The 24,587-nt window shown below is 51.6% G+C and overlaps 1 protein-coding gene across 5 annotated transcripts in view; it reads right to left on the reverse strand.

The window, feature by feature from the left end:
• Positions 1-24,587, reverse strand: part of LOC143804151 (uncharacterized) — a 142,480-nt gene that overhangs the window by 93,161 nt on the left and 24,732 nt on the right. For all 5 annotated transcript variants that reach the window (XR_013220986.1, XM_077281949.1, XM_077281947.1 and 2 more), the window contains exons 6-14: positions 17,119-17,310; positions 16,017-16,100; positions 15,495-15,613; positions 13,810-13,924; positions 13,222-13,299; positions 13,026-13,141; positions 4,455-4,581; positions 4,303-4,385; positions 4,149-4,227 (exon numbers count right to left, since the gene is read on the reverse strand). Coding sequence is in view for 4 of the 5 variants with exons in the window: in XM_077281949.1 (XP_077138064.1) it covers positions 4,149-4,227; positions 4,303-4,385; positions 4,455-4,581; positions 13,026-13,141; positions 13,222-13,299; positions 13,810-13,924; positions 15,495-15,613; positions 16,017-16,100; positions 17,119-17,310 (993 nt within the window). In the remaining variant the exon portion in view is untranslated. The remainder of the gene's footprint in view (positions 1-4,148; positions 4,228-4,302; positions 4,386-4,454; positions 4,582-13,025; positions 13,142-13,221; positions 13,300-13,809; positions 13,925-15,494; positions 15,614-16,016; positions 16,101-17,118; positions 17,311-24,587) is intronic.

Below are 24,587 nucleotides of genomic sequence, written 5' to 3' on the forward strand. Positions count from 1 at the left end.
TAGGTGCTGATGGACAGTATATAACATCTATAGGTGCTGATGGGCGGTATATAATATCGATAGGTGCCGATGGGGTGGTATATAACATCTATAGGTTCTAATTGGCTGTATATAACATCTATAGGTGCTGACGGAGCAGTATATAATATCTATAGGTGATGATGGCAGTATATAATATCTATAGGTGCTGATGGGCGGTGTATATACCATCTATAGGTTCTAATTGGCGGTATGTGACATCTATATGTGCCGAGGGTCTGAATATAATATCTATAGGTGCTGATGGGCGGTATATAACATATATAGGTGCTGATAGGGCGGTATATAATATCTATATGTTCTGATGGGCTGTATATAAAATTGATAGGTGCTGATGGACGGTATATAATATCGATAGGTGACGATGGGGTGATATATAACATCTATAGGTTCTACTGGACTGTATATAACATCTATAGGTGCTGATGGAGCAGTATATAATATCTATAGGTGCTGATGGGCTGTGTATATAACAAATATAGGTTCTAATTGGCGGTATATAACATCTGTAGGTGCAGATGGGGCGATATATAATATCTATAGGTGCTGATGGATGGAATATAACATCTATGGGTGCTGATGGGGTGGTATATAACATCTATACGTTCTGATGGGTGGTACATAACATCTATAGGTGCTGATGGGGTGGTATATAATATCTATAGGTGCTGATGGACAGTATATAGCATCTATAGATTCTGGTGGCTGGTATATAACATCTATAGGTGCTGATGGGGCAGTATATAATATCTATTGGATGCTGATGGGGCGGTATATAACAGCTATAGGTTCTGATGGGCAGTGTATATTATCTATAGGTGCTGATGGGCGGTATGTAATATCTATACGTTCCGATGGGCAGTATTTACCATCTATAAGTTCTAATTGGCGGTATATAATATCCATAGGTGCTGATGGGGCGGTACATAATATCTATAGGTGCTGATGGGTGGTATATAATATCCATAGGTGCTGATGGGGCGGTATATAACATCTATACGTTCCGATGGGCAGTAAATAACATCTATAGGTTCTAATTGGTGGTATATAACATCTATAGGTGCTGATGGCAGTATATAATATCTATAAGTGCTGATGGGCGGTGTATATAACATCTATAGGTTCTAATTGACGGTATATAACATCTATAGGTGCCGAGTGTCTGTATATAATATCTATAGGTGCTGATGGGCGGTGTATATAACATCTATAGGTGCTGATGGGGTAGTATATAACATCTATATGTTCTGATGGGCAGTATATAACATCTATAGGTGCTGATAGGGGGGTATATAATATCTATATGTGCTGATGGGCGGTATATAAAATTGATAGGTGCCGATGGGGTGGTATATAATATCTGTAGGTGCTGATGGGGCAGTATATAATATCTATTGGATGCTGATGGGGCGGTATATAACAGCTATAGGTTCTGATGGGCAGTGTATATTATCTATAGGTGCTGATGGGCGGTATGTAATATCTATACGTTCCGATGGGCAGTATTTACCATCTATAAGTTCTAATTGGCGGTATATAATATCCATAGGTGCTGATGGGGCGGTACATAATATCTATAGGTGCTGATGGGTGGTATATAATATCCATAGGTGCTGATGGGGGCGGTATATAACATCTATACGTTCCGATGGGCAGTAAATAACATCTATAGGTTCTAATTGGTGGTATATAACATCTATAGGTGATGGCAGTATATAATATCTATAAGTGCTGATGGCGGTGTATATAACATCTATAGGTTCTAATTGACGGTATATAACATCTATAGGTGCCGAGGGTCTGTATATAATATCTATAGGTGCTGATGGGCGGTGTATATAACATCTATAGGTGCTGATGGGGTAGTATATAACATCTATATGTTCTGATGGGCAGTATATAACATCTATAGGTGCTGATAGGGGGGATATATAATATCTATATGTGCTGATGGGCGGTATATAAAATTGATAGGTGCCGATGGGGTGGTATATAATATCTGTAGGTGCTGATGGACAGTATATAACATCTATAGGTTCTGGTGGGCGGTATATAACATCTATAGGTGCTGATGGGGTGGTATATAAAATCTATAGGTGCTGGCAGGCAGTATATAACATCTATAGGTTCTGGTGGGCGGTATATAACATCTATAGGTGCTGATGGGGTGGTATATAAAATCTATAGGTGCTGATGGGTAGTATATAACATCTATAGATTCTGGTGGGCGGTATATAACATCTATAGATTCTGGTGGGCGGTATATAACATCTATGGGTGCTGATGGACAGTATATAATATCTATAGGTTCTGATGGCCGTTATATAACACCTATAGCTGCTGATGGAGTGGTATATAACATCTATAAGTTCTGATGGGCGGTATACAACATCTATAGGTGTCAATGGGGTGGTATATAACATCTATAGGTTCTAATGGGCTGCATATGACATCTATAGGCGCTGATGGAGCAGTATATAATATTTATAGGTGCTGATGGCCGTATATAATATCTATAGGTGCTGATGGGCGGTGTATATAACATCTATAGGTTCTAATTGGCGGTATATAACATCTACTAGACTGTGGCCCGATTCTACTGAATCGGGTATTCTAGAATATGTATGTCCCCGTAGTATATGGACAATGATGATTCCAGAATTCGCGGCAGACTGTGCCCGTCGCTGATTGGTCGAGGCAACCTTTATGACATCATTGTCGCCATGGCAACCATTATGACATCTACGTCGATACTGTGCCCGTCGCTGATTGGTCGAGGCCTGGCGGCCTCGACCAATCAGAGACGCAGGATTTCCATTATGACATCATCGTCGCCATGCTGTGCCCGTCGCTGATTGGTCGAGGCCTGGCGGCCTCGACCAATCAGACGCGGGATTTCCGGGACAGACAGACAGACAGACAGACAGACGGAAAAACCCTTAGACAATTATATATATATATATAGATAGGTGACGATGGGGCAGTATATAATATCTATAGGTGCTGGTGGGCGGTATATGACATCTATAGGTGCTGATGGGGTGGTATATAACATCTATACGTTCCGATGGGCAGTATATAACATCTATAGGTGCTGATAGTTAATAATAATCGATAGTTGCCGATGGGGTGATATATAACATCTATAGGTTCTAATGGACTGTATATAACATCTATAGGTGCTGATGGAGCATGGTGGGTGATATATGACATCGACAGGGGCTGGTGGGGTGGTATATAACATCTATAAGTTCTGATGGGCAGTACATAACATCTATAGATTCTGGTGGGCAGTATATAATATCTATATGTGCTGATGGGCAGTATATAAAATCGATAGGTGCTGATGGGGTGGTATATAATATCTATAGGTTCTGGTGGTAGTATATAACATCTATAGGTGCTGATGGGTGGTATATAATATCTATAGGTGCTGATGGACAGTATATAACATATATAGGTTCTGGTGGGCGGTATATATAATCTATAGTTGCTGATGGAGTGGTATATAAAATCTATAGTTGCTGATGGGGTGGTATATAAAATCTATAGGTGCTGATGGGCAGTATATATGATCTATAGATTCTTGTGGGCGGTATATAACATATATAGGTGCTGATAGGGCACTATATAACATCTATAGGTGATGATGGGCGGTATATAATATCTATAGGTGCTGATGGGCAGCATATATCTATAGGTGCTGATAGGGCACTATATAACATCTATAGGTGTTGATGGTGCGGTATATAACAGCTATAGGTGCTGAAGGGCAGTATATAACATCTATAGATTCTGGTGGGCGGTATATAACATCTATAGGTGCTGATAGGGCACTGTATAACATCTATAGGTGCTGATGGGCGGTATATAATATCTATAGGTGCTGATGGGCAGCATATAATATCTATAGGTTCTGATGGGGGTGGTATTTAATATCTATAGGTGCTGATGGTGCTGTATATAATATCTATAGGTTCTGATGGGTGGTATATAACATCTATAGGTGCTGATGGGGTGGTATATAACATCTATAGGTGCTGATGGGGCAGTATACACCACACATACAATACATACTGTGGGGTGCGGCTGGAGACTCAGGCTCTCACCTCTGTGGTCTCGGGTGGTCCTCGTGTCTGGTGACCGGTCTGAGGTCTGTGATTGGTTTGCGGCCTGGCGATCACTGTCCTGATATAAAGAATATACAGCTCTATAACGCTCCGGTATACGGCAGCGCGCCTCTTATGTGTCTACCTTCTGTACCTCTTGGCATCGGTCGGACGTCGGGCGCTGACCTGACTCCTCGGAGCCGCTAGTGAGCGCAGAGAGAGGAGACCCCCACATGTCTGCAAAACACACCGCCAGTTATCCAAGGGGCCGTGCAAGGAATGTCTGCCCCCGGCCCCACCACTGACCTGCGCGGCCGGACCACCGCCTTCCAGGAGATCTTGGTTTCCAACGCTGCTCTGCTCCGGGGTGACACCTGTCAGAGGGTCGCCGGGATCTCTGGGGGGCACGCGGCGTCTGGAGACTCTTCCCGTCCTTGGAGAAGAGATTATAGAGTCAGGATCTAATTCTAAGCATCGTGAGAAACGTCCCGAGAGACGTCTGAGAGTCCCTGCTCCACTGTGACGAAATCCCCCCTCACCGGGCACACTGCTGAGTCACTAGTCACCTCCAGAGCTGCACTCACTATTCTGCTGTTACATCATGTCTTATCCTCCAGGTCTTTTATTGAATAAAATAAAATACTTTACATGATAATAACAAAGATACATTACAAATAAAACACAACAGAACAAAACATAAGAACAAAGCTCCAATCAGACGACAACAAAAGACAAAAATCACAAAGACATAAACCGGAAATGGAACAAAAATGGAGAAAGTTCATGACCTATAAATCAGGGACGTGAAAGAAAAATTCCAATAAAAATAAAGAAAGCAAAAACTAAAAGACGACAAACAAAATACTCATAACAACATGAATACCCCTATAAAAAATATAAATATAAATAATAAATAGTATAAAATCATGTAAGACCCCCGGCCCAGCTTCATTCATACTACTATATACAACCCCAACTACATTCACACCGTCCTATATACAATATTATATACATATATACACTATAAACACATTATACTAAACCAAACACTATACAACACCGCAAACACAACAAAACCCTACCGGTCCCACTGCCTCACCTTACAGCCACCCCCTTACACCACCACATTCACCCCACCACAAACCTAAATACAATACAGTGTACAAGATTAACATTAACACATTTTTTTTTTTTTTATTATATTTCCATTTTTTTTTATTTTTCTCTTTTTACTATTTTTTTTTCTTTTTTAATATATATATATACATACAGCTACTCTAACTATCCCGCCACCCCTGATCCAGCTCTGGCCACAAAGTTCAGGAATTATCCGAGCTAGGATCAGGCCCCAAAGTTTTTCCCCAGGCGGGGCCTGGGCCAGGCCAGATCAGTCTCTTATCACCGCCGTTGAACCCCCCAATCCCCCCACCCAACCTAACTAAGACCCTCTATTATATACACTATATACAATATATACAATACACTATATACAATATATACATAAACCAACATCACAGAACACAACCTACATACTCACCACCCAAGGCTCAAGTTCGATGCCTGCAAACCTTCTATTCAAGGAACAGAGATACAAAACAAAAATCTAGGGTGTAAAGACATCAGCCCACCACCAGGATATAGGAGCGCTAACGGACTAAGGCACGCCGAAGGAGAAACCCCTCCAGAGATGGGCCGCCCTCCGGGCACCCAGTCTTTCGCACTCCAGAGAACGCACCTTCACCAGGGCACCTAGGATGCTGCTACAAACTTCATCTACACGGAGGATTTTACTCTGCGTCGTAACTAAAACTCGTGCGTTTCACGTGAAGTACCTGACCACTGCGCTGACTAAGAATAAAGTGGCTCGGTCCCTTCTCCCGAGGTCTCTGAACGCTCCATAGGCCCACTCGGCATAGGACAGAGTGGCCAGCCGCGGCCAACCAATGGAAGCGCCCACCCTGTTGTACACCTCTGTATTAAAGGGACAATGAAGCAGGAAGTGCTCCATGCTTTCCAGCATGGTAGCGCAATCCTCACGGGGACAATTCCTGTCCACGGAGCTCCTGTGCTTCAAATTGTCCCTCACATACAACTTACCTTGGAAGCAGCGCCAAGTCAAGCCCCAATACTTCTTGGGGATCCTACTAGAATTTAACAAACTTAACCCAACCTCTAGATCCCGACTCGGGCAGTCCCTGAGGACCAATGGTCTCTGAAAATGCGAAAGCAAGACCCGCATGTCGAGGATTTTCCTCGGGAGGGACCTCACTTCCCACATTCCCAGACCCCACCGGCGCATCATTTTCAGAACCGGGGTAACATAAGCCGGGAGATGCCCGTGCGGTGTGCGAAGATCCTTCAATCTTCCCCCTGTCTCCCATTCCTGGAAGAAAGGCTGAAACCATCCTTTGCAGGAGAATACCCACGGAGGAGCCCTCTCTTTCCAGAGGTTTGCCACGTTAACTTTCAAAAAGGTGTTCACTAGAAACACCACGGGGTTTACCATATTCAACCCCCCTAGTCTCCTCGTGCGATAAGTGACCTCCCGTTTGACTAGGTTTAGTCTATTCCCCCATAACATCTGGAAGAACAGACTGTAGACCCGTGTCCAGAGAGGCTCCGGCAAGACACAGACGCTGCCCAGGTAGATTAACAAGGGGAGCAGGAAAGCTTTGCACAGGTCAACCCTTTCCCTCAGGGTCAAAGACCAACCCTTCCATTGGTCCACTTTTTGGGCGACACCCTTGATTCTGCCTTCCCAGTTTTTCGTGGGGTAATCACCCTGGCCAAATTCGATGCCTAGGACTTTGGCATGTTCTTGGCGTTCGGGGAGGGTGTCCGGAAGATCAAACGTGGGATCCCCGCCTCCCAGCCAGAGACTCTCACACTTGTCCTGGTTGACCTTGGACCCGGATGCCTCCGAGTAGCTCTCCACTTCTGACATCACCACCATCGCCTCCTCTTGCGAAGAAACAAAGACAGTAACGTCGTCCGCGTAGGCCACTACCCTCAGGATAGCCTCTGGCGCCAACCCGCCCATCGTCACCCCCGCCAACGGTCCACAATCAACCCTTCTGAGGAAGGGGTCGATCGCAAACACGTAAAGCAAAGGACTAAGAGGGCAGCCCTGGCGGACACCAGATCCCACCCCGAAAGGTTGTCCAATCCACCCGTTTACCAGAGGGAAAGTCTCAGCCTCTGCATACAAGGTCTTAAGCCAGTCCACAAACCCTCCAGGCAGACCATACCTCAAAAGAGTAGACCAGAGGTACTCGTGGTCGACCCGATCAAAGGCTTTTGCCTGATCCAGGGTCAGAAAGAACCCCTTCCAAAGGCCCGCCCTGCCTTGCTCCACGGCCTCTCGGACACCCAGAACAGCACTGAAAGTGCTACGGCCAGGAACGCAACAGTGCTGGGCCTCCGAAAGGAGCCGCGGTGCAAACTTCACCAGCCTATTGAAGAGTATCTTAGCCAAAACCTTCCTGTCCACATTGAGAAGTGATATGGGACGCCAATTCTCAATGCGTGACGGATCCTTACCCTTTGACAAAATGATCAACGCCGACCTCCTTAATGATCTCGGCAGAGTGCCCGAGGAGAGACACTCATTAAACACCTGAGTCAAGAGGGGGACCAAGGAGTCCCTAAAGGTCTTAAAGAACTCGGATGTTAAGCCATCCGGACCTGGCGATTTTTTGGGCCGGAGCCCATCGATCGCCAGTCTCACTTCCTCTTCTTTGATCGCTTCTGCCAAACCGCCCAGCGAGAGGTCAGCCCCTGGCTCAGGAACAGCTTCAGCCAGGAAAGCCGACATCCTGTCACGATCCAGTTCCTTCCTTCCCAAGAGGTGCGAGTAGTATGAACTGACGACCTCCAAGATCCCTGATCTGGACCTTCTCAGGGATCCCGTACTGTCCATCAGCCCGGTCACTATCTTACTATTCACTGACATCTTGCAGCTTCTGTAGGGGTCGGGCGAGTAGTACTTCCCGTAATCCCCCTCAAAAACCAAAGATGCGTGCCTATCGTACTGACACCTCTTTAGCAAGGATTTCACACTGGAGATCGCCTCGCGGCGACCCCCAGTCGAGACAAGTTGCTCGAGTTTCCTCCTCAGGCTCTGATACAGGCGATCCCTGTTCAGGCTTCTGAGGTTCGAGAGTTGCCGGAAGAATCTCGCCACCCGATGTTTGAACATCTCCCACCACTCCGACTTAGTGTTACTTAGGCCCAGCAGCGGTACCTGGCTCTGAAGAAATTCCTCAAAGGACCGTCTTACAGCTTCTTCCTCAAGGAGTGACGAATTCAGCTTCCAATAACCTCTTCCCATCCGAGGAGTCTCTGTAACGCTCAGAGAAAACATAATCAAACAGTGATCGGAGAACTCCACCTCCACAACCGACAACGGCGAGGAGACGGCATCCTCCTTCAAATAAAACCTGTCTAACCTAGACCTGCACTGACTACCTCTAAAAAAAGTGAACCCCGCGTGGCCTGTGTTGTGCCGGATGTGGACATCCACCAGGCGTGCCTCACTTACTATCCTATTTAGCGCGACGCAATCATAAGCCAGCCGGTCTCCGGAACCTCCTCTATCACAGGGTCTCGTGACGTTGTTGAAATCCCCTCCAAAGACCACCTGCCGACTCGAAAATAAGAAAGGTTTGATCTTCATGAAGAGACACTTGCGGTCCCACTTGGACTGGGGACCGTAGATGTTAATGAGCCGAAGCTCCTGTCCCCCAATGGAGACATCTAGGATCAAGCATCTCCCCATTTCTAACTCGATCAATCGTCTGCATTCAACCGCTGCGGTCTTAAAAAGGACCGCCACCCCACTATACGGCTCGGCCGCAAGAGACCAGTAGGAAGGCCCGTGCCTCCACTCCCGCCTTGCTTTATGCATGGTTGATAGGTCGGTCAACCTTGTCTCCTGCAAAAACAAAATGTCGGCGTCAAGTTGGCCGAGAAAATGAAAGGCCGTGTACCTTGCCACATCTGACTTTATGCTGGCAACATTAATGGTTGCCAGCGTCAATGGGGTGGGTGCCGCCATCATGATTGATTGAATTAGATAGCCTTTTTCTTCCCACCCCCAACAGTTTCACCCTCTTCCTCTGACAATGATGAGTTTTTAGTGCGCTTAAGACAAACAGACTCATCCATTCTCTCCTTACATACACTCTGGCCCTTGTCTGGTGGTCCTGAGGTAGTCCCCCCCCCAGAAGGCTTTGTATTTGCCCCCTGAGAAGAAGACCCAGCGACCTCCTGAGCCCCAACAACCTTGTCCGCAACCTCCGGCCCCGGGTCCCCATCGCCCCCCTCTGGAGGGGAGTCCTGGAGGGCCCGGAACCGGTTAGAGAGATCCACCAGAGGGGGGGCGGCTGGACCTTCCAATGGCACCTGGATCAGGGCTACGGAGTCAGAGGGGTCGCACTCCAAGGAGGAGGCTCGAGGCCCGGACCCCCTCTTATCCTTAGTTGTTTTCCTGTTACCCTTTTTCTTTTGCTGTGACCACTCCCCATCTCCCTCATCCAGACTGTCACCGGATGAAGGTTCCTGGGCAGACATGGCGTCCTTTTTCTCCTCCCTTTCAAGTCTCTTGACTTCCTCGCTCAATTCGCCGTCTTTAGGATCTTCAGCTGCAAGTGAAGCACCCGGGTCAGAGTTTAGGGTCATTACTCCCTGCCCCCTGTTCCCATGACGCTGCTCCTGCCGCCTGATATTGGATGGCGGCAGCCTGCTCCTCACCGGTTCCCTGCCTCCTCCGCCTCTAACTGGTCCCTTCACCGGCGAGATTAGTCCCGGCTTTCGCCTGTCCCGCACTCGCCGCTTTCAGGACCGCATTGGCAAAGGAACGCGGACAGCGACTGAACGGGTGACCAAGGTCACCACACAGGTTACACCTAATCCTGCCACAGGTAGCAGCGAGATGGCCGAGGTCCCCACACAGTGCGCATTTCTGGGTGGTACACTGCGCACTGAAGTGTGTGGGGCTGCCGCACCCGTGACAGACCTTAGGCTGCCCCCGGTAGAAAATCAAGATCCTGTCCCTCCCCAAAAATGTTGAGGAAGGGATATGGGTAACGGTGTTTCCTGAAACCTTCAATTTCACCATGAAGGTCCAGGCTCCTGACCAGATACCATGCTCATCGAGGGTCTTCTCAGGAATACCGACGATGTCGCCGTATCGTCCAACCCAGGTGGAGATGTCGACACAGGAAAGTGACTCGTTACTGGTCAAAACGGTCACCTTCCTGACCGAGTTCTGGCGGGATATTACTACAGCAAGGAAACCCTGCCATTCGGGGCGACCCCGAGCCAGCTCGTGGCGAGACCAGAAAAGCTCAAGGCCCTCCGGTCTCACGAAGCTGACATCGAAGTAGGAGGTCCCATAGGGATGGATCAAGGCAAAGATGTCATATGCCACGAAGCCCATCCCCAGCAGGAGCTCAGCAACCTTTGACCGATCAGGACAGGCATCCATGCTTACCCACTGGAGACGGGCCACGTTCCTACGGTTACTCCTCTGCCCGCTGTCGGCAGAGACCAGACAGTCTCTGCCCCTCTGTCTCGGAAGGCGGAAAGACCGTGTCTCTCTATCCAGAAAGACAGATCAACCTCCCTCCCCTCTACATTGATGGAACTCTCCCCTCTCCTCAGGGCGTCCAGGAAGCGCTGTTGCAAGTCACCATCCTCAGGGTCACCAGACAAGGGCGCACTACTACCCCCAGCAGTGACAGCTCCTGAATAGCTTGGGGCTGAAGCCCCCGCCACCGCTGGGGGGGCAGCGGGACCACTACCTGCTTCCCCTCCACCAACACCAGTATATCCCTCCTCATTCACTCCGCCACTACTCCCATCATTGGCAACGTCACTACTCCCACCATTCACTCCACTACTACTCCCTTCAATCCCCTCACCACTTCCCATCACTTTATTACCAGTATTCTCACCACCATTTGTCCCAGTGTTCTCTGCACCTTCCACAGTAATATCCATTCCTTCCTCACTTGTGTCTGGCTTCTCTGCACTCACACCTGCTGGACCGGGGGAGGGGTGCAGCACCACACCCGGTTTCCCTTGATTGGTGCTCTGTTGTGTCTCTGGAGCGCCTTGCCCCCCTACTGCAGCAGTTTGTATTTTATTATTCTGGGCCCGCTGCCTGTTGGGGGGCACTGCCTGCCCCGCACCCACAGACTTCGGGGTCCTGGTGTCACGTTTGGGTGCTGGAGCACTTTGTCCCCCCGTCGCAGCAGGGCGCCCAGTGTTCCCTGCAGATGATGTTTCCTGCTTTTTTTTTTCTTTTTGGACTCGGTGATCCCCTATCGCAGCCGCATGCCTCTTCTCTGTTGAGGCGCACTGCGCCCCTGTCACAACAGTGCGCCCCCCTTTTGCCGCACCAAGTTTCTCGGACCTGCTCCCCACAGCCCCGGCGTCGGCTGGCTCAGCCGTAGTGAGCAGGGATGGAGTCTGCCCACACCGTCCCCTTTCGCAACGGCGTGGACATCCCCCTCGCCCCCCTCAGCCCCGGTGATAACCGGCTTAGCCGCAGAGGGCAGAGAGGGAAACTCCTCGGGGTTCCCTATGTCCGGCGCCGTGAGTACCTCCACAGCCTCACCCCCTGCACTGTTCCCCGCACAGACGGCAGCACCGCCGGACGTCCTCCTCCTCTCCCCACCTTGCCTATGCCCCGGACCCACTGCAGAGCCCGTGCCTTTAGGTTTGGTGGGGTTTACACAGGAGGTGGTAGGTGTAACATCATCCATCAGTACATATCTGTAACTCACCACCTCCCGTGCGGTCTCCTTCGTTTTCTTCTTCCTCTTCTGGGTTTCCTCTGCTGGCTCGTCCTCACCAAAGGAGAAGCGGTCCAGGTTCACTGGAGACTCCAGCTGTCGGATCTCCTGTAGCAGACCGCCCTCCTCCTCTTCCTCCGCTGACACTCCAGCCTGTGCTGTCGGAGTCCTCTGCCGTGCCGGGAGGCCGCTTCCCTGTTGTCGGCTCTGCGACTCACTCTCCCGGCTGGTTCCAGCTTGTAGGACTCCAGTTACAGCCACGTTGTTGTCCTCCTCCTCCTCGTCGCTTAGGACGCCGGCTGGCGGTTCTCCTGAGGTATTTAACCCCTTCATTTCTGAGAACCGCCGCTGGTTCTTAAACCTCTCCAGGAAGGGACCTGCGCTTTTCTCAATCCCCTCCCGGAGGAGCACTAACCGGGCCACCTCATCCCTGAGGGCTCTTAACCTCTGGGAGGTCACAGGTTTCTCCTTGCTAGAGGCTCGGGTATTCAGGATCCGTGCCTCCTGCAGCTCCTCCTTCAGCCCGGTCAGTGCTTTGCCGGCGTCCTCGTACTCACGTAGCATGGCGACCACTCGGGAGGAGAAGGTACTCGTGGACTCGCCGGAGCTCCTCTCCCCCCAGGATGTTCCTGGGCTCTCGTTCCTGGGGCCTGGGGTGCCCCTGTCTCCCTCTCTGGGCGGACGATGAGCCGTCTCAGGGTTGGAGTAGGTGGGTAAGGTTTTCTTCACCCGTCCTGACCTCCTCAGTCCCTCTTGGGCCGGTTGCTGCTGCTGCTGCTCTCTGTCCCCCGCCGGCACAGACCGGGGAACAGAAGCCTGGGAAGCCATGCCGGCCTCCTAGGAAGCCTGCCTCTCCCTGGGGAGAAGAGAGGCCGACTCTGGGCCTCCTGCTGGAAGTGCTGGAGCTCTCAAGACAGGTGCTGCTCCTAGCAGGGTGTGACTGATTGTGGGCACCTGTCCTCCAGTCACCTCTGGAGCTGCAGTGCCTGAACGGTGCATGGTACTGTGGGAGTTTTGACCTTTCATTGCTCAGTATTAACCCTTCGTGCACAGTGCGGTGTTGGAGCAGGCGCTGTACCTGAGTGTGCGCTGCAGCTGTGCCCACCGCTCCTTCACCTGCCCGTGCCGCCGCAGCGCTCTGGATGACAGCAGCGGGTGGAGTTTGGACACTTGAGATACGGCGACATCCAGCATCTAAAAGAGAGAAAGCCGCCATCAATGCCCGAACCACCGCCGGGGGGCGCCACTGCTCGGGGGCTGCAGTCCTCCCTCACCATGATGTGGCTGGCAATGTCCCTCAGATCCTGATCTCCGCGCCCATCGTCTGCGCTCCTCTGCCCGGCACAGCGGCCCTGGGGGGAAAGAGGGAGCAACAGTGACCCGGCTCCACGCCACCAACAGGAAGAATGCAGCCACCCAGACGTGGCCCACGCCGCCCCCCTCCAGACATGGCCCACGCCGCCCGCCCAGACGTGGCCCACGCCGCCCCCCCCAGACGTGGGCCACGTCTGAAGGGGGGCAGCGTGGGCCACGTCTGGGGGGGGCGCCCCCATTCAGACGTGGCCCACGTTGTCGCCCCCCCCCCCAGATGTGACCCACGCTGTCGCCCCCCCAGATGTGGCCCACGCCGCCCCACAGATGTGGCCCACGCCGTCGCCCCCCCCAGATGCGGCCCACGCCGCCCCCCCAGATGTGAGCCACGCCGCCGCCCCCCCAGATATGGCCCACACCGCCCCCCCAGATGTGGCCCACGCCGCCCCCCTCCAGACGTGGCCCATGCCCCCCCAGATATGGCCCACGCCGCCCCCCCAGATGTGCAACTATCATACGAGAAGGTAAGCCAAGAGGCAGGCATCGCTCACCTTCTCCTCCATGGCTCGCAGGATGGCGTCCATCTGATGCCACAGTGACGCCGCCTCCAGCGCCAGCTGCAGACTTTGCTCGTGTTCATGGAGTGAGGTCTGAAGACACAGCCACCTGTCAGGACGGGAAACAGGTCAATGAGGAGACTGGAGGTGGTCGGTGAGGGCGGACGGCCGACGGGGAGAGGGGAAACGGCCGACGGGGAGAAAGGGAACGGCTGACGGGGAGAAGGGGAAACGGCAGATGGGGAGAAGGGGAACGGCCGACGGGGAGAAGGGGAAACGGCCGACGGGGAGAAGGGGAAACGGCCGACGGGGAGAAGGGGAAACGGCCGACGGGGAGAAGGGGAAACGGCCGACGGGGAGAGGGGAAACGGCAGACGGGGAGAGGGGAAACGGCAGACGGGGAGAGGGGGGGGAGCGGCCGACGGGGAGAGGGGAAACGGCAGACGGGGAGAGGGGGGGAGCGGCCGACGGGGAGAGGGGGAACGGCCGACGGGGAGAGGGGGAACGGCAAACGGGGAGAGGGGAAACGGCAGACGGGGAGAGGGGGGGGAGCGGCCGACGGGGAGAGGGGGAACGGCCGACGGGGAGAAGGGGAACGGCTGACGGGGAGAAGGGGAAACGGCAGACGGGGAGAGGGGGAACGGCCGACGGGGAGAGGGGGAACGGCCGACGGGGAGAGGGGGAACGGCCGACGGGGAGAGGGGGAACGGCCGACGGGGAGAGGGGGAACGGCCGACGGGGAGAGGGGAAACGGCCGACGGGGAGAGAGGAAACGGCCGACGGGGAGAGGGGGGGGAGCGGCCGACGGGGAGAGGGGAAACGGCAGACGGGGAGAGGGGGGGGAGCGGCCGACGGGGAGAGGGGGAACGGCCGACGGGGAGAGGGGGAACGGCCGACGGGGAGAGGGAACGGCCGACGGGGAGAGGGAATGGCCGACTGGGTGAGGGAATGGCCGACGGTGAGAGGGCAGACAGCCGACGGGGAGAGGGCGGACGGCTGACAGGGAGAAGGAACGGCCGACGGGGAGAGGGAACGGCCGACGGAGAGAAGGGGAACGGCTGACGGGGAGAAGGGGAAACGGCCGACGGGGAGAAGGGGAAACGGCCGACGGGGAGAAGGGGAAACGGCCGACGGGGAGAAGGGGAAACGGCCGACGGGGAGAAGGGGAAACGGCCGACGGGGAGAGGGGAAACGGCTGACGGGGAGAAGGGGAACGGCTGACGGGGAGAAGGGGAACGGCCGACGGGGAGAAGGGGAACGGCCGACGGGGAGAAGGGGAACGGCCGACGGGGTGAAGGGGAACGGCCGACGGGGTGAAGGGGAACAGCAGACGGGGAGAGGGGGAACAGCAGACGGGGAGAGGGGGAACAGCAGACGGGGAGAGGGGGAACAGCAGACGGCCGACGGGGAGAGGGGGAACGGCCAACAGGGAGAGGGGGAACGGCCGACGGGGAGAGGGGGAATGGCCGACGGGGAGAGGGCAGACGGCCGACGGGGAGAGCGGGACCAGTATGACCGCCACTATACATCCTGACATCGCAGGAGACCAGGCGGGGAATGACCTGACAACCAGCACGACTGACAACTGTCCGACAATGATGGATGACCAGACAGAGCACACTGTCCGCTGACTGAGCAGCGCTGCACGGCCCAGTGATGGAGGAGACGGCGGCACGTACATGCGGCTGAGGTGCTTGTGGCGGGCCAATGCTGTCTTGCTCTCCGGCTGCCCCCGCTTCTCCAGCCTCCGGGCCAGCATGCTGATGCTCTCCTGGAGACGGCAGTAATGGATCTGCTCCTGGAAGGGAAGCGCACACACCGTCACTGATATCCTGACCTTATCAAAGGGTCCCGTCCCCCCAAACACAGGGTAACTGACCGGCAGGCGCCATGGCCGCAGCACTCACTGCTGAGCACAAGGGCCGATGGTGGAGAGAAGACCACCCACAGAGGAAACTGCAACAAGGGTGGACATAATCTGCACACAGAGGATGGATGACCCAGGGGGCACTGACCCCAACGCTGACCCCGGGAAGGAAGAAGCACTTGTCTGAGGAGGGGGACTCTCACTTGTCTGGGGAGGGGACCCCGGGGGGCTTTTTCTGCAGTGCACACAGTGGCCACTTCCTACAGGCAGCAGTCACTTCTATTAGGGCGCGGTGCAGAACATGCCGTCATTGTTTTTGCTGCCCTTTTCTCACCTGCCTCAGATCCAGCATTTTGCGGCTTACTTGCACCTCGTCCAGGTTCTGGTCCAGGAGAACACGGAGAGGGGGGGCCTCCTCCTGCAGAGACAGCGTATATATATATATATCACGGGATGGACCGGAACCAATACGGTGCGCGACTCTGGCCCTTGGATGCGGCGCTCCCTTCTTGCCACCATCTTCCAGGCCCCGCTCGCTCCCAGGGCTGGCGCAGCCGCACACATCCAGCTCTTCCCGCACAGCAGCAGATTCTCTACCGCACAGCACGGCCTTCATGGCCGCTCGCGGGCAGACGTCAGGTGACCAGCGGGGAATGCTCCATTGTCGCTGAACTCCGCACATTCCCAACTTTCCAAAACCTCTTCTAAATGCGATTCCCAACCACAGGGGCAATCCTGCGGCCACACACATCACGGTGACTCCCCAACCACACGGGCAATGCTGCGGCCACACACATCGCGGCGACTCCCCAACCACACGGGCAATGCTGCGGCCACACACATCGCGGCGACTCCCCGACCACACGGGCAATGCTGCGGCCACACACATCGCTGCGACTCCCCGACCACACGGGAAATGCTGCGGCCACACACATCGCGGTGACTCCCCAACCACACGGGCAATGCTGCGGCCACACACATCGCGGTGACTCCCCAACCACACGGGCAATGCTGCGGCCACACACATCGCGGTGACTCCCCAACCACACGGGCAATGCTGCGGCCACACACATCGCGGCGACTCCCCGACCACACGGGCAATGCTGCGGCCACACACATCGCTGCGACTCCCCGACCACACGGGAAATGCTGCGGCCACACACATCACGGTGACTCCACGACCACACGGGCAATGCTGCGGCCACACACATCACGGTGACTCCACGACCACACGGGCAATGCTGCGGCCACACACATCGCGGCGACTCCCCGACCACACGGGAAATGCTGCGGCCACACACATCACGGTGACTCCACGACCACACGGGAAATGCTGCGGCCACACACATCGCTGCGACTCCCCGACCACACGGGAAATGCTGCGGCCACACACATCACTGCCACACCCTGGGCGGGAGCCGATCCCGTGATCTCACCTGCTGCCTCATCCACATCTCCAGCTCATCCGCCTTCTTATTAAACTCCTGCAGAGCGCTAGCCCCGCCAACCTCGCAACTCTGATTGGTGGCTGCCTCCTTAAGCAGTAGCCATTGGTCCTTCAGATCCTGGAGCCGGGAGTGGACGGCGGCCACCGCGGGAGGACAAGTTCTGCACATGTGGTCCGCCATCTGCAACGAGGATGATGACAGTGATGATCCCAGAGAGCAGAAGTCACGTAATGAGTGAGAAGGCCGTGCCATTATACAATAAGGGGAGGAGTGTAGGAATATATATATAGCTATGAAAACACCTGAAAAAGTCTTCACACCCCTTGAACTTTTCCATATTACAGCAACAAACATAAATGTATATTATTGGGATTTCCTCTGACACAAAGTAACAAGGAAATGATACGGGGTGTACTAATTATTGTAAAACTATAGATATGACAATTGTGCTGAGCATTAGTATTCAGCACGAGTCAATATTTTGTAGGACCACCTTTCTCTGCAGTCTTTTTGGGTCTGTCTCTCCACCTTTCTCTGCAGTCTTTTGGGGTCTGTGTCAGGAAATAGGAAGAAGTTCTGACTACTTCAATTACACATACAGAGCCCTCAGCTGCAGTTTCCTGAGCCTGCGTGTGTAATCTTAAACCCCTCATTTCCCCCCTTCAAGAATTTTTATGGCTTTGAGCTGCGAAAGCAGGTCTCCTTAAACTCCTCATTCCCCCCTCCCACCGAATACCAGCCAAAACTGGTACAGAAAGCATGGGATTCTATTGTTCTTTTAAAGTTATATATATTGGCACCGATCTCGGCTAGAGATATAAGGATTATATATTCTGAATGTCCATAGAGAGATCTACAGCTCACGGAAATCGCTAGGAGCTAAACCCAACGAGCGCAAGGAGCGGGTTTCTCCACAAGCGGGTCGTGTAACTATGCCATGTTTACACTTAAAAGAATCCCCGACGTGGTGCACATCCTGATCATGGTGTCGTTTGTGTTCGAAGTTCATACAGCGAGCTAGGTATAAAAATGGTCAGTCACGGCTGTGAGAAAGGGGAGGATTCAGCCCCAAGTGAAGCAGCAGTCTTCCAGAGTCTTTTGTCCGGGGTCTAGCTGCTATACAGATGTGTGACATGCATCTTGATGTGTCTCCTGAGCACATGGGCAACCAGGAGATGAAATGATCTGAACGAAATGTAAGCGTTTTTTCAACTTTAATCCCATTTTTGTTTGTACATACGATACTGGTCTTCTTTATAATATCTTTATATACTATATACTATATAACCACTGGTGGTTACTGCCCTGAGTACCTTTACTGTTGTTTTTATCTTGTCTTATATGTATTAATAAAACTTATATACTTTTATAATTTTTTTTGGCTCTTGTGTGAGGGTGTTTCTCTTTGGTATTTTGTTATGGTTATACCTTCATGGCCTTGTTAGGGATATCATTTTGGTGTCTCTTCTATAACGTACGGTCACATCCTCTGAAGTGAATTACGCTACTAATTTGGGTTGGCTCCAGACCCGTTATTAATTAAGAAATTGGAGCTGTTGGCAGCGGAATTTGTCCTGTGCGTTTGGGAGGCTTTGTAGCGACGGACAGCATTGATAATTGTTCCCACCTGAGTGGAAGTAGTTATATTGCCCTCACTGCAGTGTGCCCAATAGCCAGTACATAGCAGGCAGCCTTTCTGGCGACTAATTACCCTAGGTGCAGTACCGTGTCTGACCTGAGGGTAAGGGGGCACCAGAGAGCTGAAAGTTCCAAACCGGAACTGGGACGTGGGATATAGATAAATCCCCTTCAGAAAGGACCAGGGGCAACCAAACAACCCCGGTTCGTGACAAACTGGTGTGAGTGGTGGGGATGATGAAGATATCCTCCCTGTGAACTGTGACAGTCTGTCTCTCCTCCTTTCTCTGCAGTCTTTTGGGGTCTGTCTCTCCCCCTTTCTCTGCAGTCTTTTGGGGTCTGTCTCTCCTTTCTCTGCAGTCTTTTGGGGTCTGTCTCTCCACCTTTCTCTGCAGTCTTTTGGTGTTTGTCTCTCCCACCTTTCTCTGCAGTCTTTTGGAGTCTGTCTATCCCACCTTTCTCTCCAGTCTGTTGGGTGCTGTCTCTCCATGTTTCTCTGCAGTCTTTTGGGTCTGTCTCTCCCACCTTTCTCTGCAGTCTTTTGGGGTCTGTCTCTCCCCCTTTCTCTGCAGTCTTTTGGGGTCTGTCTCTCCACCTTTCTCTGCAGTCTTTTATGGTCTGTCTGTCCCCCCTTTCTCTGCAGTCTTTTGGGGTCTGTCTCTCCACCTTTTTCTGCAGTCTTTTGGGGTCTCTCTCCACATTTCTCTACAGTCTTTTGGGGTCTGTCCCTCCACCTTTCTCTGCAGTCTTTTGGGGTCTGTCTCTCCCCCTTTCTCTGCAGTCTTTTGGGGTCTGTCTCTCCACCTTTCTCTGCAGTCTTTTATGGTCTGTCTGTCCCCCCTTTCTCTGCAGTCTTTTGGGGTCTGTCTGCCCCCCCTTTCTCTGCAGTCTTTTGGGGTCTGTCTCTCCACATTTCTCCACAGTCTTTTGGGGTCTGTCTCTCCACCTTTCTCTGCAGCCTTTTGGGGTCTGTCTCTCCACCTTTCTCTGCAGTCTTTTATGGTCTGTCTGTCCCCCCTTTCTCTGCAGTCTTTTGGGGTCTGTCTCCACCTTTCTCTGCAGTCTTTTGGGGTCTGTCTCTCCCCCCTTTCTCTGCAGTCTTTTGGGGTCTGTCCTCCCCCCCTTTCTCTGCAGTCTTTTGGGGTCTGTCTCCCTGTCACGATATGGTATGAAATAAAAGTTTAGTTTCCCTGCCTGTTAGCACCAGCTGAGGGATTTTTGCACTTCTGACCATGGTCCCCAAGAACACATGGCAGATACTGGGCTCAAAACCCCCCTTCCCATTACTTCAGGATTTAGCTTTCCTTCTCAGAGAGTGTGGGGGTTTTATGAGAGCCAAGGTATTTACGACCGGCATTTCCTGCCGTGTAAGCTCTGGTCCAGCTATAACTGGACTAGAAACTTCTAGAATCCATGAAAGTTCTTTGTTTGGTTTTTGTAAGATATTAGGCAAATCATTTAAGATGGGAACACAAAAATATATATTCTTACTTCCCCTCGGTGGAGCTATCCATCACTCTAAAGACGAGTTTCTAACTCCATCTGGTAAAGAAGTAGGGATTTCTGTTATGACCCCAATGGCAGAGGGTCTCAGAAATAATAACCAAGTCTGCAAACACAAAAAACCAGCTCATAGGGCAGTGGTAACTGGGCTGACCATATATCTAATCCTAGCACCACAAATAGAAGTAGCCGGGGAACGTGCCTACGTTGGTTCTAGACGTCTCGCGCCAGCCGGAGAACTAACTAACCCTAGAAGGGAAAAGAAAGACCTTTCTTGCCTCCAGAGATAAGACCCCAAAAAGTTGGATACAAGCCCCCAACAAATAATAACGGTGAGGTAAGAGGAAAAGACAAACATAAGAATGAACTAGGTATTTAGCAAAGAGAGGCCCACTAACTAATAGCAGAATATAGTAAGATGACTTATATGGTCAGCAAAAAACCCTATTAAAATATCCACGCTGGATATTCAAGAACCCCCGAACCGTCTAAGGGCCGGGGGGAGAACACCAGCACCCCTAGAGCTTACAGCAAGGTCAGAAATCACATTTAGTACAAGCTGGACAAAAATAGAAGCAAAGCAAATAACCCAAATAACCAAAAAGCAAGACTTAGCTTAATTTTGCAAAAACCAGGACCAGCGGACAGGAGCAAACAGAAGGATCTGATTACAATGATGCCAGGCACTGGACTAAGGATCCAGGAAGTTAATATAGCAACACCCCTGGACTAACGGCCCAGGTGAGTGCCAAAGTGAAGAAAGACAATCCCAGAGTCATATCACTAGTGACCACAAGAGGGAGCCAAAAAGTCTAATTCACAACAGTACCCCCCCCTTAAGGAGGGGTCACCGAACCCTCACCAAGACCACCAGGGCGATCAGGATGAGCAGCGTGAAAGGCACGAACTAAATCGGCCGCATGCACATCAGAGGCAACCACCCAGGAATTATCCTCCTGACCATAGCCCTTCCACTTGACCAGATACTGAAGCCTCCGCCTGGAGAGACGAGAATCCAAGATCTTCTCCACCACGTACTCCAACTCGCCCTCAACCAACACCGGAGCAGGAGGCTCAACAGAAGGAACCACAGGCACAACGTACCGCCGCAACAAAGACCTATGGAACACGTTGTGAATGGAAAACGACACCGGAAGATCCAAGCGAAAGGACACCGGATTAAGGATTTCCAATATCTTGTAAGGACCGATGAAGCGAGGCTTAAATTTAGGAGAGGAGACCTTCATAGGAACAAATCGAGAAGACAGCCATACCAAATCCCCAACACGAAGTCGGGGACCCACACCGCGGCGGCGGTTGGCAAAACGCTGAGCCTTCTCCTGTGACAACTTTAAGTTGTCCACCACATGATTCCAGATCTGCTGCAACCTATCCACCACAGAATCTACCCCAGGACAGTCAGAAGGCTCCACATGTCCCGAGGAAAAACGAGGATGGAAACCAGAGTTGCAGAAAAAAGGCGAAACCAATGTAGCGGAACTAGCCCGATTATTAAGGGCAAACTCAGCCAACGGCAAGAAGGTCACCCAATCATCCTGATCCGCAGAAACAAAACACCTCAAATAAGCCTCCAGAGTCTGATTAGTTCGCTCCGTTTGTCCATTAGTCTGAGGATGAAAGGCAGACGAAAACGACAAATCAATGCCCATCCTAGCACAAAAGGATCGCCAGAACCTGGAAACAAACTGGGATCCTCTGTCAGACACAATATTCTCAGGAATGCCGTGTAAACGAACCACATTCTGAAAGAACACAGGAACCAGATCGGAAGAGGAAGGCAGCTTAGGCAAAGGTACCAAATGGACCATCTTAGAAAAGCGATCACATACCACCCAGATGACAGACATGCCCTGAGAAACCGGAAGATCTGAAATGAAATCCATGGAAATGTGTGTCCAAGGCCTCTTCGGGACAGGCATTGCAAGAGCAACCCGCTGGCACGAGAACAGCAAGGTTTAGCCCGAGCACAAGTCCCACAGGACTGCACAAACGACCGCACATCCCGAGACAAGGAAGGCCACCAAAAGGACCTAGCCACCAGATCTCTGGTGCCAAAAATTCCCGGATGCCCTGCCAACACCGAGGAATGAACCTCGGAAATGACTCTGCTGGTCCACTTATCAGGAACAAACAGTCTGTCAGGTGGACAAGAATCAGGTCTCCCAGCCTGAAATCTCTGCAACACACGTCGCAAATCCGGAGAAATGGCTGACAAGATAACTCCCTCTTTAAGAATACCAACTGGTTCTGCGACTCCCGGAGAGTCAGGCAAAAAGCTCCTTGAAAGAGCATCAGCCTTCACATTCTTTGAACCTGGTAAATACGAGACCACAAAGTCAAAACGGGAGAAAAACAATGACCAGCGGGCCTGTCTAGGATTCAGGCGTTTAGCAGACTCGAGATACATGAAATTTTTGTGATCAGTCAAGACCACCACACGATGCTTAGCACCCTCGAGCCAATGACGCCACTCCTCAAATGCCCACTTCATGGCCAACAACTCCCGATTGCCAACATCATAATTCCGCTCAGCAGGCGAAAACTTCCTAGAGAAAAAGGCACAAGGTCTCATCACAGAGCAACCAGGGCCTCTCTGCGACAAAACGGCCCCTGCCCCAATCTCAGAAGCATCCACTTCAACCTGAAAGGGAAGTGAGACATCAGGCTGGCACAAAACAGGCGCCGAAGTAAACCGGCGCTTCAACTCCTGGAAAGCCTCCACGGCTGCAGGAGCCCAGTTAGCAACATCAGAACCTTTCTTGGTCATATTCGTCAAAGGTTTAACAATGCTAGAAAAATTAGCAATAAAACGACGATAGAAGTTAGCAAAACCCAAGAACTTCTGAAGACTCTTAACTGACGTGGGCTGAGTCCAATCATGAATAGCTCGGACCTTGACTGGGTCCATCTCCACCGCAGAAGGGGAAAAAATAAACCCAAAAAGGGAACCTTCTGTACTCCAAAGAGACACTTTGAGCCCTTAACAAACAACGCATTCTCGCGCAAAACCTGAAACACCATCCTGACCTGCTCCACATGCGAGTCCCAGTCATCAGAAAAAAACAGAATATCATCCAGATAAACGATCATAAATTTATCCAGATACTTCCGGAAAATATCATGCATAAAGGACTGAAACACTGAAGGAACATTAGAGAGCCCAAAAGGCATCACCAAGTACTCAAAATGACCTTCGGGCGTATTAAACGCGGTTTTCCATTCATCTCCTCGCTTAATGCGCACAAGGTTGTACGCACCACGAAGATCTATCTTGGTGAACCACTTGGCACCTTTAATTCGGGCAAACAAGTCTGACAACAGAGGCAAAGGATACTGAAATTTAACAGTGATTTTATTCAAAAGCCGATAGTCAATACAAGGTCTCAAAGATCCGTCCTTCTTGGCCACAAAAAAGAATCCCGCACCAAGAGGGGAAGAGGATGGACGGATATGCCCCTTCTCCAGAGATTCCTTGATATACGAACGCATTGCGGTATGCTCAGGTACAGACAGATTAAATAGTCTACCCTTAGGAAATTTGCTACCTGGAATCAAATCTATGGCACAGTCACAGTCCCTATGAGGGGGCAGAGCACTGGACCTGGACTCGCTGAACACATCCTGATAATCAGACAAATACTCAGGAACTTCCGAAGGAGTAGAGGAAGCAATAGACACCGGCGGGGAATCACCATGAATACCCTGACAGCCCCAACTTGACACAGACATTGCCTTCCAATCCAAGACTGGATTATGAGTCTGTAACCATGGCAAACCCAAAACGACCAAATCATGCATTTTATGCAGAACAAGAAAACGAATCACCTCCCGATGTTCAGGAGTCATGCACATGGTTACCTGTGTCCAAAACTGCGGTTTATTTTCCGCCAATGGCGTAGCATCAATACCTCTAAGAGGGATAGGATTAACCAACGGCTCAAGAACAAAACCACAGCGCTTGGCGAATGACAGATCCATAAGACTCAGGGCAGCACCTGAATCCACAAACGCCATAACAGGGTAAGAGGACAATGAGCAAATTAAAGTTACAGACAAAATAAATTTAGGTTGCAAATTACCAATGGCGACAGGACTAACAACCCTTGTTAGGCGTTTAGAGCATGCTGATATAACATGTGTAGAATCACCACAGTAAAAACACAACCCATTCTGACGTCTATGATTTTTCCGCTCATTTCTAGTCTGAATTCTATCACATTGCATTAAATCAGGTGCTTGTTCAGACAACACCACCAGAGGATTAGCGGTTTTGCGCTCCCGCAAACGCCGGTCAA

This window comes from Ranitomeya variabilis, chromosome 2 (assembly GCF_051348905.1).
Source record: "Ranitomeya variabilis isolate aRanVar5 chromosome 2, aRanVar5.hap1, whole genome shotgun sequence".
In the NCBI taxonomy this organism is placed as follows: Eukaryota; Metazoa; Chordata; class Amphibia; order Anura; family Dendrobatidae; genus Ranitomeya; species Ranitomeya variabilis.